At 40.9% G+C, this 12,578-nt stretch overlaps 1 protein-coding gene across 1 annotated transcript in view; it reads left to right on the top strand.

The window, feature by feature from the left end:
* The first annotated feature begins 4,522 nt into the window (after positions 1–4,522).
* The window catches only part of LOC130219602 (calcium-independent phospholipase A2-gamma), a 19,070-nt gene continuing 11,014 nt past the window's right edge, over positions 4,523–12,578 (top strand). Inside the window, exons 1-4 of the mRNA XM_056452036.1 lie at positions 4,523–4,641; positions 5,636–6,801; positions 11,409–11,558; positions 12,367–12,518. Coding sequence (XP_056308011.1) covers positions 5,683–6,801; positions 11,409–11,558; positions 12,367–12,518 — 1,421 coding nt within the window. The 5' untranslated portion in view covers positions 4,523–4,641; positions 5,636–5,682. The remainder of the gene's footprint in view (positions 4,642–5,635; positions 6,802–11,408; positions 11,559–12,366; positions 12,519–12,578) is intronic.

Here is a 12,578-nt window from a genome sequence, read left to right on the forward strand (position 1 = left end):
AGCACAAAGGCAGAACATTTCATAGGTAAGATCTTGTTTTTTACGTTTTTGCATGTTATGAACTCTTGTGCCAAACAGGTAACGCTATTGAGGATAATACAGTCTTACTGCATTCACCATAAGACAAAGTAGCACCAGCTCGCACTAAATACTCGGCTTATGCTAGTTTTGTTGAAAAAAATCTGCAAACAAAGCAAAGGAAATATGAAAACGAGATGCTGCGGTGCCGGAAACGTATTATTGTCGGCTAGTGAATGGAGACGAATCACTTCCCCTGTCAGTATGAGAAGTGAAAGCAGGAGAGGGGGTGTTTCAGGACACAGATCAAATTTAACATGGAGGGTGTATAGTACATTTCCACACACACAAACACAAGCTTTTTGTCAAGAATGCCTGAGCGATCACTTATCCATCAATGTATAAAAGAGATGTAAAATTATAAGTTTCGTTATTTAAAAAAAATTACATACTGACCTTTGGGAAAACTCCCGATCATAGATATATGTGTATATCTCTGGCTCTGGATGGCCACAGTCCTCCACTGCAGCTTGGTCCTGCATTCATTTTAAAGGAGCGCTACCCTGTACTAAAATGGCTGCTCTACTGACGCATTCCTTCCAATAGACAACAACAGGGTAGGCGACATCTAATGTATATATCTATGCCTGTAATCTGATCCAGAGATAACTTCTTCTTCTTCTTCTTCGTCTTATAAGCATTACCGCCACCTGCTGGTTAGGAGTGTGGGCCATGATCGCACATCCAATCCATCTTTAGAAATTATACTCTCTTCCCTCCTACTTCTACTTGTTTTTCTTCCTTTATCCACATCTCTTAGTATATTAAACAACCACCTCCTATTTTTCCTTCTCCCATTGTTTTTTCCACCTAGGGGAGAGCGGGACAGAGTAACACTTTTTGTTTTTGGCTAAATAATGAACAAAGTAATGGGGATAGACAAAGCTTTTTTTACCAGCTACACACAAGCCTCTCCTACAGATGAGCACTGAAAGCATGATCGCTGGACCTGGGGTTTCTGTGCAGTATTGCCAAAAGTGCCAGGAGTATAAATCTTACTGTTTACCCCACCTGCGGGGCAAGCTGTAACAGACAGAGGGTTAGTTGTAACCAGGGGTGGTAGGGGGCGGGATACGTCCCCCTCACTTTTATAGACAGACCATTTAGAAACAGGTGATTAATAATTATATGAATGTATGACTTCATATGTATAATAAATCCAGCTAAAACCAGCTTGACCAGCCTGGCTTAAGCTGGACATAGGTGGTTTTGGCTGGGCTCCCAGCCTGGCTAGGCTGGTCAAGCTAGTTTTAGCTGGTCATTTTCCAGCCTGACCAGCTAAGACCAGCCTGGAAATGGCCAAAACCCCTCTAAAACCAGGCTGGTCAACCAGCTAAAACCAGCCAACCAGCCTAGGCTGTTTTAAGCTGTTTTTTTTCAGTAGGGTACACACCATAGATAACGGTTTACCATGCGGGAAAAACCGTGTGTATAAAAAAATAAACACAGCAACATTTCTAAACATCAACAGGATATTTACACATCCCAACCCTATACTTAAAATAATCCTGGTCAATTCATACAGAAAACTTTGCAGTATTAATACTCTACTAACACATCAACTAATGTCTATCAGCTGCTGAACATTGATTGAAATACTATACAGCCATAATGCAGTACTGATCTTATTAAACCACTACAAGTTTTTTCATTGCAACCCTTTCAGCTCCCCAGTCTTTCCCCAGCAAACATTCAATTCATTTCAATTCAATTCACCTTTATTTGTATAGCGCTTATACAATGTAGATTGTGTCAAAGCAGCTTCACATAAAAGGTCACAGTAAACAGGAACAGTGTATTTCAGTTTGTAGTGTTTAAGTTCAGTTCAGTTGAGCTCAGTTCAGTGTGGTTTAATAATCACTACTGAGAGTCCAAATACTGAAGAGCAAATCCAACGATGCGCAGCTCTACAGATCCCTGAACCATGCAAGCCAGTGGCGACAGCGGAGAGGGAAAAAAAACTTCACTAAAGGTGGAAGTGAAGAAAAAAAACCTTGAGAGAAACCAGGCTCAGTTGGGCACGACCATTTTAATTTCTCCGCTGGCCAAACGTCTTGTGCAGAGCTGCAGTCTCAGTGGCGGAGGCTGGAAGCTGGCCTCAGCGAAGACTCAGTCTGTCTCTGGAGCGTCACAGGAATCAGTCTCATGTTCTCCACTCCTCCATGACCATCACAGTAGCTGCTCAGGATACGGCCTGGTCCAGGATTATGGAAAACCTTGGGATCATCTCGTCGTTGGTCTTGGAATCGAATCAGTGACTCTGCATAGTCTGAGGGCCTCGGGAAGAGTATCCCCAGGTGGAAATGGAGAATAAAGAAAATAATTAGCGTAGCTGATGTTCACAGTGTATATCAGCAAGATGCATAACCTGTGTGGAAGCCCCCTAAGTGGTGCACTAAGTGTGTGCTTTACTGAACAGATAGGTCTTTAATCTAGTTTTGAATTGGGAGAGTGTGTCTGAGCCTCGGACGTTATCAGGAAGGCTATTCCAGAGTTTAGGAGCTATAAATGAGAAGGCTCGACCTCCTTTACTCGACTTTGCTATTCTAGGTACTACCAGAAGCCCTGAGTTTTGAGACCTTAAAGAGCGAGTTGGATTGTAGCGAGACAGAAGATTGGTTAGATAAACAGGAGCTAGATTATTTAAAGCTTTATATGTAAGAAGCAATATTTTAAATTCAATACGAAACTTAACAGGCAGCCAGTGTAAGGAGGATAACATTGGGGCTATGTGATCAAATTTTCTAGACCTGGTAAGAACTCTGGCAGCTGCAAACATCTCATTACAGTCTTTGTTTTCCTGCATTTATCCACAATTTTCTCAATGTGTACTGTATTGGAAATTAGTGAATATAAGTATAAATATTATATATTAATTAATCTATAAATTGACGTTCATTTCAGTTTTATTTATTAAATTCTAAGCTTTCATTTGTAGTTTTATGATAGTTGTGACAGTAAATATGAATACAATTAGCTTTGAAATTAATTCTTTTATTGTTTTGCGCAGTTGAATGTGTCCACAGAATATACGAAGATCAGATTTGAATAAAAACAGCATTATTAATGAACCAGTTGTGCAGTGCTGCTTATAATGCCTGTAAAATAAAACATTCTTATTTACACTGAACACTGAAGTCTTTCACTTCACTTTATTTCACATGCTCAAAAGTAATTTTTCCATGGATTCAGATCTGGGAAATGGTGGAGGTGGACCTGTGAGAGGAAAAGCAGAATATTTTAATGAACAATAATAAACGGTGGAATCTGTTTGATCTCCATATGGCATCAGTTTTGACAATACATAAACCTATTTTAAGTTTCAAAAATCCATAGCTAATTTTTTTCTTTCTTTATTTATTTATTCTTTCATATATTCATTCATTTATTTATTTATACATGTATTTATTCATTAAGTCAAATGTTTATTGATCTGGTGTTTAATGTTAATTTATTATGGGTGAAACATCTCAGCCTAAATCAACAATATTTATTTTGTGATTTATAAGCTTAGGGTTAGGGTTAGGGTTAAAAGCATTGATGTCAAATGGAGTGTAAAGTGTAATGGTGAAGTCACAGCAAACTTGTGAATGATTGTCTGTATGTAAAATAAGAGTAATTGCAGTAAGATCAGAGAAATGTCTGTCAGTGAATGACTGATGTGCATCAGCAGTTAAAAGCTACTAATAGAGTGAAAATCTTCATACTGTACCTTCTCCACCACCTAGGCAACACAACCTGACAAACAGGACAGACCCAGGTTTAATCTCATAGAAGCCGAGGGTCTGTCTGTCATCCAATTGTTGAGATCCAAATAATAATCGGAGTGCATATACATCTGACAAGAGAGACAAATACAAACTCTTTATATCTGAATTATGAAAAAAGCTGAGAATAAAAATACAGTTATTTACATCTTCAGTCTTCATCTTTTCAGTATTTAGTTATGTTAAAGACAGAAGAGACATGTCTAGCCTACCTGCTTGACGATTTTCGTTTTTCCAGATTTTCACCTTCAACTCTCTTACAGTAGTTTCCTGAAAAGCTTCTTCAGTCGTCGCCACCAGTAGTGTTTTTTTAATGTGTGACTTAAAACAGTAATAAATCTGAAAGGCCATCACGACTCTTGAGCTGACAGTCGACAAACAATAATGTGGAGCTTTGAACAGATCACTTTCCGTCACTTATACAAACGCACACACACAGAGAGAGAGAGAGAGAGAGAGAGAGAGAGAGAGAGAGAGAGAGAGAGTACTAACAATAATATAATAAAGGAAAGGCAGTAGTAATGTATAATAAATACATTCTTACTATTAAATACTCATTTTATACAGTGCTGATCATAAAGGACCTGTTTATGTACAATGTAAACAAAGCAACACTGACAACTGGCCAATGAGACGCGGCGCTGAGTGTCAGGTGACTGAACGCGGAAGTGCGCGCTCTGTTTATGAAGTGTCAAATGACCCGCAAACAGCGGTAAAGCACCGTTAACCAGTAAACTTCACCACTCACACCAGTATAACCGACAACCAGCACTGATGATGAGGGATTAACCAGCAGGTATGGGTTCGTTTGATTAGTGTTTGTGGTGTTTCTTCACAATAAGCGGAGTGACCCTGAGCTTGTCCTACATTTACAGCACTATACTGTCTTTTATTACATTCATAATCATATTTCATATATTTTACAAACATATGACGGATTTATGTAAAGTTACACATTCAGTGTCAGGGTTATAGTGTGTGTTCATACAGTATTATTACTCCATGTTCATATTTACTTCATTTCTAACTCACAAACACTGTAAATTCTGCTTAATGAAGTCTTATTAACGGGAAATAATCATATATTTATGATGTAACCGTAATATATAGTTAGAAACTTTGGTTACAGTCATTTGTAAAACAGAAAAGATGAGCAATGACAGGTGGTTTACATTTAAATTCTAACATTTAGACAATATTATGTTGTAAATTATTAATAAATTATAGAATAATCTTATCAGTTTAACAGGAGTAAAATATTTAACAGTAACATGATCCATTTGCGGGAACGCAGTGGAGCAGTAGGTAGTGCTGTCGCCTCACAGCAAGAAGAACGCTGGTTCGAGCCTCGGCTGGGTCAGTTGGTGTTTCTGTGTGGAGTTTGCATGTTCTCCCCAGGTTGACGTGGGTTTCCTCCGAGTGCTCCGGTTTCCCCCACAGTCCAAACACATGCACTATAGGGGAATTAGGTAGACTAAATTGTCTGTAGTGTATGAGTGTGTGTATGTTTCCCAGAGATGGGTTGAGGCTGGAAGGGCATCTGCTGCGTTAAAACGTGCTGGATAAGTTGACGGTTCATTCCGCTGTGGCGACCCCGGATTAATAAAAGGACTAAGCTGAAAAGAAAATGAATGAATGACTGATCCATTGAAAATGAAAGCTTCAGTGATTTTTATATTTGTTGTTATTGCAATTGTTAAAGAACTGTGCTATAAAAATGAATATTATATTAATTATATCAAAATAATATTGATTCCAGGCTGAATTTGTGCTGTTTTGTGTTGTGTAAGGTGTGTGACAGATGGAGACGGTCTTTCAGACGCTGTGCTGAGTGTTTATGATGATGATGATGGTGGTGGTGTGTGTGCTGGACGGTGGTGCTCAGCGTTTATGGCACAGACCGGGTCGGGTCTCCATCGTCCTCTCCACGGCCCCACTGCGGAGCCCCTTCTGCAGACCGGCACTCAGGAACACACTAAGCTGGAGGCCCGGATGCAGCCGGAGGTCAGGGTTCTGCAGGTTTGGGTCACACACTAACATCTCCTTCTTCAGCACATCAGCACGGCAGGAGTCGGCAGACCTCAGATATGGCACGTCTCGTCTGCGCAGCGCTCTGGACTCACTCTGGAGAGCAGTGAACAGAACACGAGCTGAGATTCAGGCCAGAAGCAAAACTAAAGAGACCTCAGCTCCGCCTACTTCTCTATCACAGGCTCCGCCTTCCAGCAGTGTTGCCATGGTAATCAAGAATCAAGAACAAAGAGGGGCTGAAATAGCTCCTCCCATACTACCTCAAACCCTGCCTTCTGGTATTGTTCCCACAGCAATGAAGATTCAAGAGCAGAGAGTGACTGAAATAGCTCCGCCCACATTACCTCAAGCCCCGCCTTCTGACTTTTTTGCCACAGCTAAGATTCAAAAACCGAGAGTGACTGAAGTAGCTCCGCCCACATTACCTCAAACTCCGCCCTCTGATCTTTTTACCACTACTAAAGCTCAAGAACAGAAAGTGACTGAAATAGCTCTGCCCACATCACCTCAAGCTCCGCCCTCTACGCCAACTAAGATCAAAGAACAAACAGAGCACAAAGTGACTGAACCAACCCTGCCCACTACACCTCAGACTCCACCCACCGTACAGGCCACTCCCCTTTTCCACCCAGGCTCCCTCAGTGTGCGTCTGGGCGAGTCGTATGATTTCCTGTCTCAGCACATCAACTCTTACTTCAGCAGCTTTAATAAACCCGATCGCTCCTTTTCTCTGGGGGATTACCTGAACTATTCTGCGTTTGTGGGGAGCTGCATCCGCCCGCTGGTCCCCCGCTTCAGGACCGAGGCTAAGAGCGAGACGACAGCGGTTAATGAAGAGGAGAAACTGAAGGGAAGGAGTGAGGATGAAGAGCAGAGAGTGATTGAGGACAGAGCCCGACGCCTGCTGCTGCTGCAGAGAGAGAAGGTGTGTATTACTGACCATATTTATCATGAGGATACACACTATAACATCCACACTGTGCTTATCAATGTCAGATTGATTCTGATTGGCTGATGGTCACTCTCAGGTGTTTGGTTACTGGGCTTTTCCTCCTATAGACTTCCATTCATACGCACGTGAATGTGCAGACCGGAAACGCAGGGTCATGCGTCAAGTTTCGCAGGTCGCTGCGGTGCAAAGTTCAAGCTTGGTGAACTCTGACCAGTAATATCGCATCCCTTGACTGCGTGAGACCAATCGAGGATCAAAACATGACCTCTCTGGACAGAAATTTAAAGTATGGAGCAATCGCTCGCTTTATTAATGTCTAATCATCTTGTTTAATCCCGCCCCTTTTCACAGCGCTGTACAACAGAATTTCGCACACACAAAGCCCAGTGTGACCGCAGCTTAAGGCACAGCTAAAGTAGTTCCGGCAGGTTTAGATCGGCTCCATATCACTCCGCTGATTGATCAGAGTGATTATAAGCTACAGCAGTCAGAAATCACAGCAGAAATCCTGTGGTCAATTATTCCTTAAATATTAGTTAAAGTTAAAATATTTTAATAAATATATTTATAATATTATATTAATATTTGGAAACACTTTAGGTCACAATTCATTCTATTAACTGCTGTCTTATCACCTGCCTGTTATTAAGATATGAACTGTTCATTAGTAGATATAAAGTATGATCTTACTCTGCATCTCTAATCCTACCCAAAACCCCACTTCTACCTTACTAACTATTAATAAACAGCTCATTAGTCGTTTATTAAGCTAGTGGTGTTAGTTAATGGCTTGTTTATACTGTGAATGGTGACTTAAACTAAAGTGTCACCAAATGTTTTAATCAAAATATAGTGTTTCCTATAAATGAACACAACATGACATCTTTTTTGTCATGAATAATTGTTGATTTGTCCTCTGAATTATAGTATTTTTATTTAAAGTTTAGAGTAGATTACTGCATTACACAGCAGTTATCTTTTACCCAAACCCCTAACTCTAAATCATGATTATTTCTGAGTTCAATTCAATTCAATTCACCTTTATTTGTATAGCGCTTATACAATGTAGATTGTGTCAAAGCAGCTTCACATAAAAGGTCACAGTAAATAGGAACAGTGTAGTTCAGTTTGTAGTGTTTAAGTTCAGTTCAGTTTAGCTCAGTTCAGTGTGGTTTAATAATCACTACTGAGAGTCCAAACACTGAAGAGCAAATCCAACGATGCGCGGCTCTACAGATCCTGAACCATGCAAGCCAGTGGCGACAGCGGAGAGGGAAAAAAAACTTCACTAAAGGCGGAAGTGAAGAAAAAAAACCTTGAGAGAAACCAGGCTCAGTTGGGCACGACCATTTTAATTTCTCCGCTGGCCAAACGTCTCGTGCAGAGCTGCAGTCTCAGTGGCGGAGGCTGGAAGCTGGCCTCAGCGAAGACTCGTCTGTCTCTGGAGCGTCATAGGAAACAGTCTCATGTTCTCCACTCTTCCATGACCATCGCAGTAGTTGTTCAGGATTCGGCCATGGTCCAGGATTATGGAAACCTTGGGATCATCTCGTCGTTGGTCTTGGATCGAATCAGTGACTCTGCATAGTCTGAGGGCCTCGGGAAGAGTATCCCCAGGTGGAAATGGAGAATAAAGAAAATAATTAGCGTAGCTGATGTTCACAGTGTATATCAGCAAGATGCATAACCTGTGTGGAAGCCCCCTAAGTGGTGCACTAAGTGTATGCTTTACTGAACAGATAGGTCTTTAATCTAGTTTTGAATTGGGAGAGTGTGTCTGAGCCTCGGACGTTATCAGGAAGGCTATTCCAGAGTTTAGGAGCTATAAATGAGAAGGCTCGACCTCCTTTACTCGACTTTGCTATTCGAGGTACTACCAGAAGTCCTGAGTTTTGAGATCTTAAAGAGCGAGTTGGATTGTAGCGAGACAGAAGATTGGTTAGATAAGCAGGAGCTAGATTATTTAGAGCTTTATATGTAAGAAGCAATATTTTAAATTCAATACGAAACTTAACAGGCAGCCAGTGTAAGGAGGATAAAATTGGGGTGATGTGATCAAATTTTCTAGACCTGGTTAGAACTCTGGCAGCTGCATTTTGTACTAATTGAAGTTTGTTAATAGAGGATGCTGGGCAGCCAGCAAACAGAGCATTACAGTAGTCCAGCCTAGAAGTCATAAAAGCATGGACTAGCTTTTCTGCATCTGAGATGGATAGCATACTTCGTAACTTAGCTATATTTCTCAGATGAAAGAAAGCAGTTTTTGTGACATGGGAAATATGATTTTTAAAAGTTAAATTGCTGTCTAATATGACACCCAGATCTTTTATAGTAGAACTAACGCTAACTTTGTATCCCTCTAATTGTAGATCGAGTGATCTTCTAATTTTTATAATTCTTTATATTTATAATCTGAGATAATCTGGCCAGTATATTAATCCCATTATAACGAATGCAGTTTAATTTAATTGAGTTTCTTTAAATGTAATAACTCGTGATTATTCTTTCTCTTTTATTTATTATAATGCAGTAAAACAGTATAATATTATTAAATGTGGCATAGCTGTTTATTATGTGGATATACAGTACAGTGTCATCTATATCTGTGATGTAAATGTGAATTTTCAGCTCATTCTTGATGATCAAAAATATTCAGATTATTACAGGGGTGTCCACGCTCGGTCCTGGAGGGCCGGTGTCCTGTAAAGTTTAGTTCCAACCCCAATCAGACACCCCTGGGCTAGCTGATCAAGCTCTTATAGGCGTTCTAGAAACATCCGTGCAGGTGTGTTGAGGCAAGCTGGAGCTAACATCTACAGGACACCGGTCCTCCAGGACTGAGTTTGGACACCCCTGCATTATTATTAGTGATAATAGTTTTGTAAAACTGTGCTGTTTTATTTTCCAGGATTCAGATTAACAGAGAAGCAGCCGTCTTCATATAAAACAGACGCTATTGTATCATTAAAAGTGTTATTGATCAGGCTTATTCTGCTGTGTTTTTCAGCTGTAGTGAATATAGTGTGTGTGTAAGGTTAATGTTCACACGTGTCACACACTTCACACACACTCATGGCTGTAATATGATCTTCATATGTGTGTTCTGGAAAGTTCTGGGAAAGTCTGGACAAAAATAAACTCACGTTCACTGCAGAGCGCAGATGAGGAGATCAGGAGCAGTCATGTGTAGTTATTATCTGGAAAATGTTCATTCATTCATTCATTCATTCTCCTTCAGCTTACTGATCCGACAACTATTCCAGCATATGTCTTCAAGCCGCAACCCAGCACTGGGAAACACCCATACACACTCATTCACACACACACACACACACACACTCACACACTTTGTACAGTTTAGTTGATCAGTTCCCCTATAGTGCATGTGTTTGGACTGTGGGGGAAACCGGAGCACCCAGAGGAAACCCACACCAACACGGGGAGAACATGCAAACTCCACACAGAAACACACACTGACCCAGCCAAGACTCGAACCAGCAACCTCTGTGGTGTGAGGCCACAGTGCTAACCACTGAGTCACCGTGTCACCTCTTCTGGAAAAATTATTTATTTAAAAAATATTGATTTATTTGATGGGTTTTTGGTGTGTGTGTGTGTGTGTGTGTGTGTGTGAGTGTGTGTAAGTGTGTGTGTGTGTGTGTGTGTGTTATTTAATCTGTTTATTTCAGATCACACATTTGGTGTTTAATCAGCAAAATAAATAAAAAACATAACATTTTCATTGGCATTTGTTGAATAAAAGCACAAAATCAATATCATAAAGTCAGAAAGACAGTAAAATTTGTGTTACTTGTAATATTTTGACTACTTTTTGTGTGCTTTTTTAATTTTATGCATGGTTATGATTCTATTTTTAATTTGTTTAATCTAAATGTAAGTTTTTTATTTAAATTACATGGAAATGAGAAATATTTCCTTGGAAATTACTTTAGAATATGTTATTTTATAAATAGAGTGAGAAAAAATTCTGTTAATGTTGGATGATGTGTAAATTATATGAGTTTATTTGCTGGAGATGTAATAATAATCAGGTCTCTCTGCATGTGGCTGTGCAGGACTCTTCCTCCATCTGCTGGCTGATGTTATTATGGCAGGTTCTGTCCTGATATGAGATTGATGTTATTGCTGTGTTTGTCCAGCAGGTGGCAGCAGATAGATGATTTATTCAGTATTTACTGTAGTGAAGATGCAGATGTTGATGAAGCACATAAATCACATATTAAACAGTGCATCATGTTGTGGGATTACAGATGTGTTAAATATATAAATAGTGTTTTTACATTGTACTGAATATTCTGAGGGATCAGGTCTGACTGCCTGTGTGTGAGTGCAGTATCGTGTCTCTAAAGTAATGCAGATTGTAAGTTTGAGGCACGGCTGTGTCTTGTGTAAAACAAATGGCCTGGTGATACGTTCAGCCAAGACTCCGGGAATGAGAGTTTTTAATTAAGCAAGCTCTAATTACAGGATTCTGCTGTGAAGACACCTGAAAGTTTCCTGGTCTATCTGCTCTTCAATTCACAACAGTGTCTTTGTGTGTGTGTTTGTGTGTGTTTCAGATCATCGCGCGGGTCAGTGTGTGTAACCGCACGCGTGCTCTAGTGCAGGCCCTCCAACGGGCTTCAGGTGTGCGTCTCTACACCCGGCGGGTGGAGGAGCTCTGTCTGCATCTGCTGCAGTTCCCTGAGTCAAGATCTGTGGCCCTCAAGGTCAGCTCATTAACATAAGACCCGCCCACACCAGCAGATCATTAACATAAGACACGCCCACATCTGCAGCTCATTAACATAAGACCCGCCCACACCAGCAGATCATTAACATAAGACCAGCCCCCACTTTCAGATCATTAACATAAGCCCTGCCCACTTCTAGACCTCCAGTTTTAATTAGCATCTCATTAACATAAGACATGCATCTTTACACATCTTTAGCTTTCATCTGCATCTCATTAACATAAGACCCGCCCACACCTGCAGATCATTAACATAAGACCAGCCCACACCTGCAGATCATTAACATAAGACCAGCCCACACCTGCAGATAATTAACATAAGACCAGCCCCCACTTTCAGATCATTAACATAAGCCCTGCCCACTTCTAGACCTCCAGTTTTAATTAGCATCTCATTAGCATAAGACATGCATCTTTACAGATCTTTAGCTTTCATCTGCATCTCATTAACATAAGACCTGCCCCCAATCACGTCACATGTTCAGGTGTGTGTTTTTCTGGACAAGTGTTCAATTTCCAGTGTGTGTGTGTGTGTGTGTGTGTGTGTGTGTGTGTGTGTGTGTGTGTGTGTGTGTGTGTGTGTGTGTGTGTGTTGTGCAGGAGCAAACGGTCCAGTGTTCATGTTTATGCATATGTGTGTGATTCAGAAGTGTTCATGAGAGTGTGTGTGTATGTGTGTGTGTGTGTGTGTGTATGTGTGTGTGTGTGTGTGTGTGTGTGTGTGTGTGTGTGTGTGTGTGTGTGTGTGTGTGTGTGTGTGTGTGTGTGTGTGTGTGTGTGTGCAGGAGCAGGTGGTCCCGTGTCTGCAGCGCCTCCTGCAGGTCAGTGATGTGTGTCTGCAGGCTGCGGTTCGAGAGGCTCTGGCTCTCCTGGGCTTTACTGAACCTGTGAAGAAGCGCGGTGTGAGGATCCTGACCATAGATGGAGGAGGAACCAGGTGAGACTCCAGAACATACACACACACATCTACAGAAACACACTGAGCTGATGAGTGTGT

This window comes from Danio aesculapii, chromosome 25 (assembly GCF_903798145.1).
Source record: "Danio aesculapii chromosome 25, fDanAes4.1, whole genome shotgun sequence".
NCBI lineage: Eukaryota > Metazoa > Chordata > Actinopteri > Cypriniformes > Danionidae > Danio > Danio aesculapii.